The sequence below is a fragment of the Megalopta genalis genome, chromosome 6 (genome assembly GCF_051020955.1).
Source record: "Megalopta genalis isolate 19385.01 chromosome 6, iyMegGena1_principal, whole genome shotgun sequence".
NCBI classification, from domain to species: domain Eukaryota; kingdom Metazoa; phylum Arthropoda; class Insecta; order Hymenoptera; family Halictidae; genus Megalopta; species Megalopta genalis.
In genome coordinates this window covers 642289-657685 of record NC_135018.1, presented here as the reverse complement: position 1 = coordinate 657685, position 15397 = coordinate 642289, and the positions used below count along the sequence as shown (strand labels likewise).

Sequence of the window (15397 nt, the reverse complement as noted above, 5' to 3'; positions counted from 1 at the left end):
TAAAAATAATTCACAATATATGCGAATGTAAGTATACGCAACTGCGGTCCACGGTTATCCCAAATCATGTACCAAAAGTAATGGAGGATTTTTGACAAAATGGCAGACGTTCGAAGTAAAAGTTTAGATTCTTGATGAAAAATAGCTAGGTTTCCAGGCTATAAAAACCGAAATACTCAACGGAAAAAAATCCTTCGTTAAGGACAAATTTTTTGTATGCAAAAAAGGCTGCGAAAATTTCGCCCAAATCGATACAGTACTTTTCGAGATATTCTCGTCACCGATATTGAAAATACAGCTTCGAGAAAAACGCATTTTCTTTGACATTTATCTCTTATACATTATATGATCTAAGCAAATAATGCAAGAACTTACGGCATATGATTTATTTTCAGGCAGAAGAATGCTAGAAATACAAATTGATGTAATAGATACATTGCCACTTTATATTTATAAAATAGTAAATAGTACATTTTTTAATTAAACTGACAAGAAATTGTAACACCACAAGCCAAAGACTTATATAGAAAGAGTTGGTCACATCTAATTAACATATTTATATTAATACTATCAATATTCGACCAAATATACCTTAGCTTTCTTTCATAAGGTATTAAGAATTTATTAGGTAGACCGGAAAGTTATGTCGTTTGTTTACATTAAATTCAAACAGATAAATATGCGCAGAAACGACATTACTTTCCGGTCCCCCTAATATATTAAATACTTGATTGTATTTTGCATATGGTGTTACAATTAAGAGTACGAACGCCAAACAGCCGGTTTTAAATTTTTATTTCATCACATTTAATTATTTTGCGTCTGCGGCTTTGACCAATCTACATTTAGAATAAGATGGTCATAACCATAACCATTGAGCGTAGCAATAGCTTTTGCAGCTTCCACTCTATATTTAAAGTGGACGTACGCAAATCCTTTACAAAGATTGGTTTGCTTGTCTTTAGGAAGATAAAATTTGAGCACCGTTCCAAACGGTTTAACAAGCTCTTCCAAATCTGCGTCTGTAGTACTTTCTGATAAATTGGAGATACGAATGGTAGTGATGTCATCGCGTCTTTGCATTTGCATGGCATCCCCTCGTTTATTGCCACCGTCGCGCATACTAGGTGGAACATATTTGCTACCTTGAGGCTTCAATTCGGCCACTGCACCAGGAGCGCCAGCATTAATAAGCGGTTTCTTGTCATCCGGTACTTTTCCTAAAAAGGTAAATTTTAAAGTATTAAATTATTAATTAAAGTATTAATTTAATATTTAAATTCATAGTAACGAACATACCTCCAGCAAGAACCGTATCTTTATAAGGACACTTTGAAGTCCAATGGTCTCCGTTACAATTACGGCATTTAACCACGCCTTTGTCACCCATGTTTTTCAATTTATCAAGATTATCTTCCTCAACCTTATTTTCTTCTTCCTTGCTAGATATGAACTGCATAAATACATCTTCACCACCGACGGTAGTGGCAGGATTGGGTCCGGGTCTATCATCCACAGAATCTCCAAACTTAGCCCAATTTTTACGTACAGCAATTGTCTTTGAAACTATACGTTTTTCTATTTTATACGTACGGACAACTTTGACTTTTTTATTGTCTTGGTTGTACTTGTACTCGGTAAGAACCTTGAATCCATTTTCATAAATTTCTGACGGTGATGGTAATGCTGCTACTTCTTCTTCAACTTCATCAGCCCAACTGGATTTTACATCTGCTACCGGCATCCTTGCAGTTTACGTAACTAATGTCAAATAAATTCGTTTCTTCTAATTCTTCTTCCGATCGTTTCCTATTTTCACGAAATGTATGGTGATTAACAAAACAAGTGTTATGTATATGACAAACGCGATATGTTAATTTGTCGAACAAGATTATAATACGTACAACATAAAACTTCATAAAATGGGAATAAGATACTGAATAGAAATAACATTGACAAACGAAGGAGTGGAATACAGTCGTAGTATACCACAAACAGATGACCATTAAACACGTTTACGGAAACACGATTAAGAAAACGTAAACGTAATTTATCGGCAACGAAAGTGATATTTCATTGAAATTATGTTACCGTAAATAGTTGGAACTTCAAGAAATCACGGGAAGATCGAGACTTGTGACAATACACTACTTGTTTGTACACTAATCTGTGCAAAATTTGCAATGGCGATGGCGATACTAATGGCGAACTGAACTGAACTCTTGTACTACGTACATAATATCAAGAGAACAAATGAGAGGATCTACATTCGAATTTTCGGTGCGATTGCTATTGTACCGCCATCTCAGCAACATGAAACTACAACTAACATTGCTTTGATCCGATCTGTGTGAGCCATCAGAGCCATCTTGTGGTTCCATGTTGTTATGTTGGGAGCACTGCAAGGAGCGCGCCGAAAAGCCGGGCGTGACACTCTCATTTTCTCCGTATCTGTACATATAAATGATTGGCGTGCCAGCGGCTTTGGCTCTGGCGGCAATCCTATGAAACGTGATTCTCTGAAATTAATGGCGACGTCTAGCGTTGTCGTGTTCATTGTAAAAAAATAATGTTTCCCGGAGTTGAGGTTCGATCGTGTGTAAAAAGGTGTTAATAAAACTAAAAAGGAACGTACTCCAATTCAGCGCAAAAGCAAAAGAGTAATCGTGATAATGGACCAGGCACCTGCAGGTAAGAAACGAATGTTGTGATCTAGCGGTTCGACGAAACACGGTCTTGCACATTCCCTCTCTCAGCGAGCATATTAACAATCTTCTTTTCTTATTAATCGTAATGTCTGTGAATTATCATTTTAGCATTTTAGTTAGTCAGAATTCAAGATTTGTGAGTTGTGACACGACGCAAGTAACAAAACATATTCGGAAAAGAAAAAAAAAAGCTAAATTCTCGATAGTAGGTTATGTAAACCTGTGCAACACACATTAGGTTACCACTATAAAATTATTCGATCGATGAATTAAATTATCTACAGACAGATCTTCGTAGAAATATTCACAAAACGACAACCTTCAAAACAAATTCAATATTTCAGGTTTACGATGGGCTGATTTAGGACTGCATACTTTATAAATAAGAGATCCTATTTCAGTACTGTATTTAAATATTGCCATTTTTATTGTAATACCTGTTTAAGTAATCTCACGTGCATAGACGATCGACACACTAATTCTGTGCATTTTGGTGTAATACCCAGATACAGAGTTAAGGAACATCATAGACAAACTGGCACAGTTTGTGGCTCGCAATGGACCAGAGTTCGAGCAGATGACAAAAAACAAGCAGAAGGACAATCCAAAGTTTGGTTTCCTGTTCGGTGGAGAGCACTTCAACTACTATCAATACAAAGTGACTACAGAGCAAGCCAGTAAGTGGGATACAGCCCCTTAACAGCTACAACAATTGAGAAGCATAATGGCCATGCTTTATTCAACGAAACGAGGAATGACTTTGAAAAAAGAGATACGGGTGAAAGGGTCTGAGTTCGTCATTGTGAATGTACAAAACTATTATTCATCGAATATCAGCACTTCATTTCAAGATTTTGGGATTGCTATTTATTAAGCAGAATGCTTTAGCTAAAGACATATTCTATTTCTTGGCAATGGTGATTTTAAGAAGATGTAGTTTTAAGATTCTTACTGAAGCTTGTCTAATACGGACTACATTGTCAATATATTGCTTCAATCTATATGGGAACTATAATCCATCTACAATAACTATGCGCCCTGTAATACCCTAGTACTGTAAAAAAAAGTAAAAATGTATGTATATGTATGTATATATATATATATGTATAAAAAACAGGGAAGAATATAGTGTTCCCAAAAGACTTATTGAATTTTCACGATATACTTCTCTCATAAATGCCAAGAATTTTATTATGCACTGGTAGAAGATAAGACTCAACAGAAATTGGACTATTTGTATACTTTTTCAATATCCATTGAAGGAATCAAACATCTTACAATAATCCACCGTCATTCGTTTACAGTTTTAAAGCAAAAAGGAATAAATCCAATGCAAAATGCAGACCCACGTTTAAACGTTTCGCAGCAGCAGCAAACAGCCGCTACCGTCGCGCAGCCACTGAATAACGTCAATCTTGCACCTGGCCTAAATACTCAAAACAATGGATTGAACCCAGTAGTGGGAATTGGACCAGTGGGAAATCAAGCTGGTCCCGTTATACCTGGAGTACCTGGACAAATTGGAGGACCAGGAAATGCAGGACCGCCGATTGGACCAGTCCCTGGTGCTATGGGAGGTGTAAATCCACCAATTGCTGGAGTCACACAACCGGTTAACATTGGCGGACCCCCCGGATGGCTTCAGAATGAACTAGCAAATCTGCAATCGCAGCAAACCACGCTACAGGAACAAGTTAGACAATCGGAACAAAATCTGGCTGCACAACATGCTGCATTGATGGCGCAGCAACAAGGAAGGGTTGAGGATGCTGTTAGACAAGCTCAAGAAACTGCTTTACAAAATAGTGCACAAAGCACAAGCACAGATCTTGCTGCATTCGACGCAGTGTTACAACCGATTATCGATAGCTGCACAAAAGATAGCATAAGTGCGGGAAAGGCATGGATACTACAGAATTCTATTACTCCGCAAAGTAATCAAGTTGTTGCGGATCATTTACTGAAAAAGTATGTCACTCTTAGAACTTCTGTTGGATTATTTCGAGACTACACATAGCATTCCCATTAAAAAAAATATTATTTATTTCAGAGTAATTCAAGCAACAAATTTTAGTCACAAACTTCATATTATCTATTTGGTGAATGACGTTTTGCATCATTGGTAAGTACCATGATACTTAATAACAAATCATTCGCGGATTACACATACTTTGGATGATTGCAAAAATTGAGTGCTCCATAAATATACACATACTCATTATTATAAGCGTATCTCGTAATGCGACGAATGTAAACAATCAGTTTCATTACAATAGAATGTATAGTTTGTTAAAGTTTGACAACGTTTGTGCTCGGTATTTAATGTTAAACTTCTTTAGTGCAAGAAAAAAGTCTATGGATCTTCGCAAGGCGATGGAAAGTGTTGTTGTACCCATGTTCTGTAACACTTCACTAGCTGCATCGGAAGAACAACTTAATAAACTAAATAAACTGCTAAGTTTGTGGGAATCAAAAAATAATTACTTTGATGAAGGAATTATAGATAAATTGAAGCAGCCAAGTGCATCTTGGTCTGAATATCAGGCTAATCTGGTGGCACAACATGCTAGTGCAATTACACCAATCACAACGTCAACGAAGCAGACTTTCGATAATTATCAAGCACAGCATCAAGCGTTCGTTACTCATGCGTTGCGACAAATTCAAAACATTGAGCAACAAAAGATAGCAATTGATCAGCAATTGAAAGCCCCGCCGCCGCCGCCGCCGCCTCAACTGGTACGCAGACAATCTCCATTAAATGTTGATTTGTAAACCACAAGGATGATCTAACAGAAGAAAGATATTTTACAGAATCAGCAGAATATGTCTATGCCACCTAGTCATTCCGGTCCTCCGGCTCCGATAGGCACAGATGTAAATTTCAGTCAACCACCTCCTGGGTGGGGTGTACCACCTGGAAACGATCCTCCGCCGTTCACAAACGTTCCACTACCAGACTTTTCGAAACCTCCGCCTGGATTTGGTCCGCCGCCTGTTATACATGAACCATCCGTTGAAGATTTAATGCCCAGTATGCCTTACTACGAACTTCCTGCTGGTTTGATGGTACCTCTGATTAAATTAGAAGACGCTGAATACAAACCATTAGACCCAGATGCTATTAGACTGCCACCGCCTGCTCCACCAAGCGAAAGATTAGTAGCGGCTGTAGAAGCATTCTACGCGCCGCCGAATCACGATTCACCGCGCGACAGGTAAAATTCGATTAAATAGAATTTTCAATTCATCGATGATATAACGAACGCCTCGCGAATCGTATACGTATTATTTGTTCCAGCGATGGGTGGGAGAAGTTAGGTTTATACGAGTATTATAAAGCAAAGAATGCCGCACGGAAGCGTAAAGAAGAGGACGTCGTAGCCGGTATAAGACAAAAATCGAAATCACCATCGCCGATTTTGAGGCCGAGATCGAAAAGTCCTAGTCCACCAAAGAAACGATATCGAAGTAAATCGAGAAGTAGATCGCGGTCAAGATCGAGAGGTAGAAGCAGATCCAGATCGCCGGCAACTAATCACAGGCGTAATAGTCGGAATAGCAACCACAACAACAGAAGTAGGAGGAGAAGGAATAGCAACAAAGATAGAAGTCCTGATCGACGGTTGGATAGACAAGATCGGAGTCCGACACCGCCCAGCTTTCTGTAAGCAATAATATATCATTAATAATTGTTTCATATTCGATTCACTAATTTTTCTCATAAACGTATAAAATCCGCAAGTTAATAATTAGTACGTAGCTCGATAGTCGAATCCGGAAATTGATTTTGGAATACCTTGTTTCAGTGGATCAACTTACAGTAAGGCTCCTCAAGAAATTGGCATAGACGAAAGTAACAAAGGCCATCAGTTGCTCAAGAAAATGGGTTGGGGTGGTGCAGGACTTGGTGCCAATGAACAGGGTATCGAAGCTCCTATTTCGGGAGGTGAAATTAGAGATAAAAATGATCAGTATAAGGGCGTCGGTATTAATCTAAACGATCCGTACGAGAATTTTAGAAAAAGCAAAGGTCAAGCATTTATTACTAGAATGAAAGCGAGGGCGGAAGAACGTGCCGAAGAAAGAGGCGAACGGGACTGAATATAACCGAGTAAAATAATAAAATTGTCTATAATATATCATTTTGATGACAGATATAATTATCGCGTACAGTGTATATCAACGTGGTTACATGATCGACACAATTCTTGAACGGTCAATTCTGTTATTCTATCGTGCGAAGTCTCGCGCTTTAGACGGTGTGGATTGATTTTCAAGAATCCATATTATTCGATCATTATTGAATGAATTTTTATACAAGTCTCTGGCTTGATTACAAAAATGTTACATAATAATTATTTAATGAAATTGCCAAAGTATGCATACGCGTGTTATGTAGTTTTATGTTCATGATCGGAATAACGATCGGTTATTTTATAATACTTCAGAGAAATACATATATATACATATATACATAAATAATAATATGTATTGTATATATATATATATGAATATATAATATAATATATATATAAATATATATATATATATATATATATATATATATATATATATATATATATATATATATTTATATGTATGTATATGTAATTTTCTCGAAACTGTGTCGATCATGCGCGGAAACAAATCTTTTATCTGTATATTCCGGTACGAAGAAGATACCATGGTATGAATGATGGTAAAATGGACAATTATTTATAATGATGATCGCTTGTCAGTTTATAAATATAAGACAACGATCACCGTAATATTTGCGATACCGAGAATGCACCGAGGAGTGATGATTGTTGTTTACTAAATCGACTTATACGGTGCGTGGTGCAAAACGAAAGAAAAGAACAATTTTATACACCTTCTGTACATTGTGTACAAAAATCTTCGGCAAGGTTACCGCTAAATAATAATAATGATAGATGAAATGATTAAAAAACGATGATAAACATTAACTTTTATCACACCAAGAGGACCGATTAATCATATTTAAACGAACTGTCATCTAAGGAATCAAAGTCGACCAATTGCGCAGTTTATCGTCCATCACGAACTTGAACATACGCTTACATTTTATTTGTATCCATCATTATGTCATACTAAAGTTCGTTATTCTCTTATTTCGAATGATAAACTAATTCACTGAACGTTAATCGAGCGATCCTACCCAGCCGTCGTACGGTAATAAGAGAACACGCCGTGTGCGAACATTGTTTTGCACGCGAGAGGTACGAAACTAAAAAGAAAAAAAAGAGGAAACAGTACTTGTATCTAGTGAATTAATAAATGATTATATTGGATACACAAGAGTAACCCGGTGAACGAGAGCGGTTGGCGCTCGATCCGATAAGAGAGCACGACCGAGCAAGAGAAATTAAATGGCGCGAGGAACGCGCGACTAATTAGATTAACCACGACTCGATCGCGTGCACATAGCACGCTGGAAACTCCATTGAATTTCCAGCGCGAGGCAGAAAACTCAAGGAAAGTGAATTTAATTAGATTTCGGATATCTCGGAATAATAGGATTTCTTTCGATTATTTTTCTACATCGCGCCTTATCGCCGGCCGCACGATGACGTGCGCGTACGCGAATCGCGTCGGAATGAAAAAAGTCTTGGTAATTGGCTAAGAACGGCGCGACGTCCGACGACATTGCTAATCGTCGGCTGCCTTCTTGAACTCCCCCAGCAGCAGTCGATATCGAAACCGAATAAATCCAACGGCGAACCGGTTTCACAGCGATAACAGCCAGAATGCTCGCTTGGTGGCGTCAACAAAGCTGCGCTGCGGGCTGGTGTGCGCGTTCTTATAGGTATCTCCGGCAAGGTCGGCGAAGCTCCGATATTCTTTTTACATCACGTGATATTTTTCATTCTCGCGTCCGCACGAGAATCTTCCACGAAACAGATACAGAAAAACGGTACGAAAGGATTCGACTTCCGATAGAGGGATACCGTGTTGCTATATTTTTCAGACCACGAGGGAGGAGATACCCTCGAGAGACCAGTTTTCTCGCAGATTTCGATTTCGATTCGGACCGTTTTATTTATGCCCGTTCGAGCTCGGAACGTAGCGTCCGTTAATAACGATTCATAAACGTATCCGAAGATAAGTGACTTTTATTAATTCAGCATCAGGAACCGTAAACATGTTCGTTACGATCGGGACGCCGCAGTATCTGGCTTATTCTTTGTAGGAGACAGCTTTATCTGAAGCAAAGGTCATCTCGATAGGGCGTAGCGCTGGTATTTCGGCGTGCCATAAAAGCGAGTAGCTTTATATCCGTGCCATGCACGTAGAACAAATCGATCTCTCGTGTCGAGACGCGATCACGTCGACGCGCTATATCCGGTACAAGAAGCGGACTTTGCGTTTCCTATGCGTCCGATAAGTGGACGATTTAATAGAGAATTTAGCAACGATGAGACACCGTTGCGTCGGGTAGCAACGACCGGCGAACCTGTTGGCAAACCAGCGACACCGCGTTGCAGGACGGCGTTTAGGTACGGCTGAATTCTGCGCGAGGCTATTTCTCTGGACGGCAGAGTCTGATACTGTATATACAGGGTGCCCCAAAAATGTCTCGCAATCCGAAAGTGGCGGGTTGCTCAGGCCATTTGAAGCAACTTTTTCCTTTACAAAAATTTTCTCCGAGGCACCGTTAACGAGTTATTAACGAAAAACAGTGACCATTGAGAGGCGATCGAACCAATGAGCGGAACTGGGCTTCGTGCGCTGGTTAGCTGGGCCGCCTCGCGTTAGCCGTACTCGATTCTTATTGGTCACTGTTTTTCGTTAATAACTCGTTAACGGTGCCTCGGAGAACATTTTTGTAAAGGAAGAAGTTGCTTCAAATGATCCGAGGAACCCGCCATTTCCGGATTGCGAGACATTTTTGGGACACCCTATAGACTGTTGTAAATCGATGTGAAGACAAAAGGAGTGTGAAACAATGCATACGAAGACGATTATTTGGTTCAAACGATGAGTGAGTGAGCTACTAGAACAAGCCACTATAGTGGCGCGTCATCCAGAGAGATAACATCCGCGAAAGCCACTATAGTGGCGTGTCGTTCTGAAAGATGACATCCGCGGAAGCCACTATAGTGGCGCGTCGTGCCTAAAAACACCGATTAAGAGTTGCGTTTCCTTCGGTTGGATCCGTTCCTTATCTCCGATCGGAAGACGACCGTATTTTCAAGAACCGTCCGCCGTTCATGGGAAACAACGTTACGTACGTGCGTGCGTGCATGGACTCGGCTGACCGATGCATCACGTTTAAGCAAAACGTGACACCAGAGCGGAGAAGCATGCGAAGATAAAGAGCAGATTACGTTCACGATTTGGCACCGGCACGTACACAGCGGACATACGCGCCGGCTGAAAATATTACTTTTAGAACATAGCGTTTAAGTTTGCAGTAATATTTTTGGTGGGGAGTGTCTTTTGTTGAAAGCGGGCCATCAAGTGTTGCGAACGTTTCGAATATATCTCGTTCGTTTTAACCGAGTGTTCGTTTCATTATTTTCTGCGGTACCCGATTGCTATGTTTCGAACGCCTACAATTGTTAATCGATCGACGAGAGCATCGCTTTATTCGACATGCCCTCTGATTGGGCCACTATTCGAATCTTCGATTGTACAACGGCTGAAATACAGTTCTGTAAATTTTCCCCAATTTTTTTTCAGCTTGTGAGCAAGAATTGACAATTTGGTAAGAAGAGATACGATTATTCGAGCTCATTTTTACAGTTGCCAAATTGTCCACGTTCTTCCCAAATTGTCCACGTTTTATTTACAAGCCGAAGGAAAATTAGGGAGAATTTACTGTATTTCCAAATCGGAAATTTCGAAAGGACTCGTGTGTTTCCCAAAAACCCATCGTCGTTACAAACAGATACGAAGAGAACAAAGTGAAATTGAAAGTTGGTAAAATGCTCGATTAAACGCGAGTTGCCGTGACGAACTTTTTGTCACTGCCGTAGACCGCACAGTCTTTCCATGCTGCTTGTAGAAGTAACAACCGTTGTGTATCATTTTAGCCTTGTTTGTCAAGATTTTTCACGGACGATGTCAAATTAGAACGACTCGCGCTCGGCTCTCCTTGTTACGTTCGTAGATCCTTATAAAGACAGGCGGCGATCTTGTCGATCAGTTACGACATGCCGCGACATTCTATAATGTTGTGCGGACTCGACGGAAAAACGGTTCTCGAGCGCGCGCAGGCACATCGAGGATGAAAGAAAAAAGAAAAAAAGGACAATGGGAGCCGCGAATTGGCGCTTTCGAGGAGAACGCTTAAACCGTTCCAAGGAGAACAATTCGATTTTCCATTGAAACACAGTTTATCGATTTCAGGTGAACATATACGCCACCTTTCGAAAGCCTGCCATAAATCACGCTCTGTCGCAGGTGACCTCATAATCGTCACGCGGTAACCGGATCTCGCACTCGGGACGCGTATTCGGACCGGAAGTGGACCTGTAGGGGACAGCTTTAAATAGTCGCTCGCTATGGCGATTTCCATGTACGTAGGCGTAGATAACGAAAATCCATGGTCTGGCTGGCGGAAGAATTTTCTGGACGGTATATTTTTAACTTACGATAACGAGCGTTCCCGTGGTCGGCCGTGATTTATAACTACCAACGTGGACGCTGTGTTTTATTCGAACCGCGTTGATACAACTATTTTTCACATTACCAGAAAACGCGGCGGACCTTCGTTGGAACAACTCCGAGCTCCGGAGGAACAGCAGCGTGCGGACACAGGGACTGGAAAGAACGCGAGTACTTCAATTCGAATTTCGAGCGCCGAAACGGAGAAAGCGGATGCTCGATTTCTCTGCGAAAGGAAAGACTGCAATGTAGCAAGAAGCGAGATTAGCCTCGACCGTTCCGGATCACCCTCGCCAGCGAAGATCGAAGCGGGATCGGTGTACGGTGTCGCGAGGAGTCGTCGTTACACCTGGCTGTGCCGGTGGAAGGTCTTCGAGAGCAGGTCCTCGCCCTTTCCTCCCTCGTGTTCTCTTTCTACCGCGACGAAACGCAGCACGCAAAGGGATGCCACGGCGACGCGCGGCGAAGGCAGCGGCCCGGCATACCTGCGTGGCGGCCAACGCGAAGAGAGAAAACGAGTTAGCTCCGACTCTCGTGAACTAGAGAGAAGAAACGCGCCCGGTGCACCGGCGGGGCCCGCGGTGGGAGAGCGGCGGCCGACGCAGACGGAAAGGAACGACGACGACGATCGGACACGGGTGTTTAAGAAAGATGGAAAGACAGCACCGCGTTACATTCAACGTGATTGAGAGAAGGGCACGCCTCGGCCGCCGCCGAGTCACGCGCTCGACCACGCGTTTACTCTTACCGACACGTGCATGCAATGTGTCCGACCGCCGCGCGCCGGACAGAACAGAAACTGGTTATTTTGCGCCACGGTGTGCAATGACATCTCTCCTGAGCGTTGCTCCGTTATGGATGTCGGATCACGGACGGCGAACGACACAACGTCCAGCGTTTCTACCGGCACGGTGTGCAATCGTGCTTTGAAAATCCCGGCGTTTTTACGCGATTCTGTTTAGATAATGCAACCCGGATTGTGTAATACAGCCTTTCCGCTGTAGCGGTGTGCCCGGGAATCGTCGATGTAAGACTTCGCCGGCTAACTGCAGGATAGATCTCGCCTAATCGTGTAACTGAAATTTATTATTAGGCTGGTGGAAACGTGATTTCGGCTTCAACGTCCGTATTTCTGGGTCTTGGGTTTCCATGGTTGCAAATAAACGTTGCTCTTCCGCAAAGGGCCCGGCCGATTAACCCTTTCGGTACGAGCGCGTTGTCCGCCGTGACACTCCCACTGTACGGAGTGCCGCGTCGAAAATTACGCACATAACGCAGGGTCGGTCCACTTTTGTACGAAGATTTTCTTAAGCGTTAAGTAATGACTGTGCTTAATCCGTTTCTAAATCTTTCGTTTTCTGTAAACATTCTGTAAAGGGCCTACAATATGTTAAAATCTATGAACGAGTTTCGAAGAAAAATGTAACCTGAAATTTTTTAAATCGATTCAGACCAAACGACAATTATACATGTAGCTGTATTTTCGGAATCCTTGTAAGAAAAGACTTTATCCGTTTGAGTCCCAGGGATTATTCAGAAAACACGGTCGAAAAATGCCAAACAGCATGATAGCGCTGCTTGGGACTCAAACGGTTATTAGAATAGTTTCTAATATGTCAGAAATATGGCTTGCATGGATGCCAGGTGTATTCGGCACTCGTCCATATTGGTCATCGGATGGATGCCGGATATATCCGGCGCTCGGCCACACAGGTGACCAGATGGATGCCGGATATATCCGGCGCCCGTACCGAAAGGGTTAAGGTAATCGAAATTGCCCTTAGAGATTTATTTAACGACTATCGTACCGTTCGATATCTGTCCAAGAAAGATCAAAGCTTGCTATCGAATTCTGTAATATGCAGTTCGATGCCCATAATGTCTTCTCAATTTCTTTCATAATTTGAAAATGCCACCCAAGGAGGTAAATGGGCGGAAAAGTGTAACTATCCTCGCGGATAAGTTTCGGGGTTGAAATTTGCACGGATGAGTTTTTTTTTGGTCATCGAACGGTACAACAGTCGTTAAAAAATCTGTAAGGGCGACTTTGAACTAGCCGTCGTGAAATAATAAATCACAGTGCGGTGTATTAGTTTTTTCTTTGCGAGATCGCGAGCGACCGTAAGCGATCAGACATTTTCTGTTATTGTGTCGCGTACGGTGACCGAATGCCGCGAGCAGGATCGTATTTCCTCCGATGGTTTAGATTGGTCGTCGCCGTAATTCGTAACAAGGGAACTGAAAATAGAGCGTGCGATAGGGTAACGCAACCAGAGTCGGCCAAGCCCGAGCACAATGAAAAGGAAAGAAATCCCGTTCGTGGGATTTTCAGGTTCAAGTACGCCGCTTCTTGGGAACGCGCGGACCTATCGGGGATCTCTTCTCTCTCCGCGGGATCCGAGAACCGAGTCCAGGGCTAGAAGGGAACACACCGTTACGGCTATAATTATGCTCGGAGCGAGCGAATGTTCTAATTCGCCAAGGACAAACGAGCGGACATTTCTGCGAGACGTGATTTTCAGACGATAATCGAGGGGAAGCACCTCGATGCGCCGCGATGCAATCACCATGACGTAATTGCTTTCACGTGCCCTCTCCCGACCCTTGTGTAACTTTTTTTTTCTCTCCTCTATGTTCTAAAATCGCGGCGGCCACATCAATTTCACTTTGTCACGTCTCCGCTAATTCGCCGCAACGTTCGCCGGTTTTACATAACGCGGGTTGCGCGATTCCCGCAGAAAAATTTCGACAATACTGCGACGAAGGGGCAGCGAACGATAACAATTGAACGAAAGCTCCGTTACAAGCTTTCGCGCTTCATTCGATGATCCGAACGAGTTTATTTTTATCGCCGAACTGCGGATCTTTGTGCAAAGTACCCGATTAACTGCACCAATTGCGAGGCGACAACAGTCGAGCAAAGATTTTTCTTTCTTTTAGAAATATGTTCAAATCCATGCGTCCATGTTTTTAGTTTCTTTCGACGAAAATTTGCGATCCGAAAAAAGATTACTCAGTGCAAAGAGAAAGGTAACGCAAAGATACAGGTCGTAAAATCGACCGGGAGGGGAACGTCGAAATTTCTAAATTCGAGTTACGTTACCGAAATAATCGAATGTGAGAATTTATCGACTGCACGTGCGTCCGAATTTAGAAGTGGAACGAGTAAGTCATGATCAGACACGCCAGCCGATTCACATTTAATATTTGTGCGTAAAGCAGTATTTCGGGACGAAACGCTTCTTCGTGATAACTCGGCGGATACATCGAGTGTTTGTTGTTTTGTATCGCGGTGTCTAAGAATACGCGAGCGAAAACGAAAACTCGCAAACGTCGCTGTAACCTGCGTAGTCATCGATGTGTATCCATCCACGGCAGCCGTTCGACCCGAGTCGCGTGGGCTCGAGGTACCATGGTCACCGCTCGGGCAACGCGTAATCGAGTTCGTATCCTCGAAGAGGAGTCCGCGGAATGTTCTAGAAAAGAGTTCGAATAGCTCTGCCTCGCGACGGAATCAAAGGTTGAAGCTTTCCGCGTCCGCGATAACGAGCGAACGGTGTCGTACGGCGACACCTTATCGGGTCCAGCTGCCTCCGACCGGCGGAAGAAGCATCGAAATATCGACGTCCCGATGTAATTCAATCGACGAATATTAGCCCTAATAATCTCGTTCGAGGCGGGGCCCGAGCGAGACACGAACGAGGCGATTAAACGCGACACGATGCACGTAATGGTGTACCAGATCAAGAATAACTCCGAGTTGCCACAGATCGCGTTTATTTTCTCCCGAGCCGTGCAGAAAATAAGACACCTATTTTCGAATCGGTCGCGTTGCACGCGTACTCGCGCATACGTCAAGTTCGTAGTCGGTTTGCGAGACCATTCTCTACTTCGGCGGGTCGAGAAATGTCTTGAATTGTACTTTTTTCTTTTTTTTTTGACAATACCTCGACGGTGTTTCCTATACTTTCACGCTTGAAACTGTGAACGCGTTCTGTTTGGCGAGAATAGGTGAAAATAGGCGAAACACTACTATTTGTGTAGTTCCCGAAAAT

The 15397-nt window shown here is 42.3% G+C and overlaps 2 protein-coding genes across 3 annotated transcripts; one reads left to right on the top strand and one right to left on the bottom strand.

The window, feature by feature from the left end:
- Positions 1-371: 371 nt before the first annotated feature.
- eIF3g1 (eukaryotic translation initiation factor 3 subunit g1) lies at positions 372-2249 on the bottom strand. Of its 2 annotated transcripts, none has more exons than XM_033467739.2 (3): positions 2092-2249; positions 1300-1809; positions 372-1220 (listed from the first exon to the last, which is right to left on the bottom strand). In XM_033467739.2, exons 2-3 carry the CDS (start codon positions 1742-1744, stop codon positions 808-810), a joined length of 858 nt encoding a protein of 285 aa, XP_033323630.1. In that variant the 5' UTR covers positions 1745-1809; positions 2092-2249; the 3' UTR covers positions 372-807. The 2 variants fall into 2 exon arrangements, with proteins under 2 accessions (XP_033323630.1, XP_033323640.1); XM_033467749.2 differs by lacking the exon at positions 2092-2249 and adding an exon at positions 1905-2079.
- A 197-nt stretch (positions 2250-2446) lies between these two features.
- On the top strand, positions 2447-10231 carry scaf6 (SR-related CTD associated factor 6). The gene is made up of 8 exons (XM_033467727.2): positions 2447-2691; positions 3215-3385; positions 4013-4676; positions 4759-4830; positions 5048-5447; positions 5523-5926; positions 6010-6375; positions 6518-10231. The coding sequence occupies exons 1-8, from the start codon at positions 2673-2675 to the stop codon at positions 6810-6812; spliced, it is 2391 nt and encodes a 796-aa protein (XP_033323618.2). The 5' UTR covers positions 2447-2672; the 3' UTR covers positions 6813-10231.
- Positions 10232-15397: the final 5166 nt, after the last annotated feature.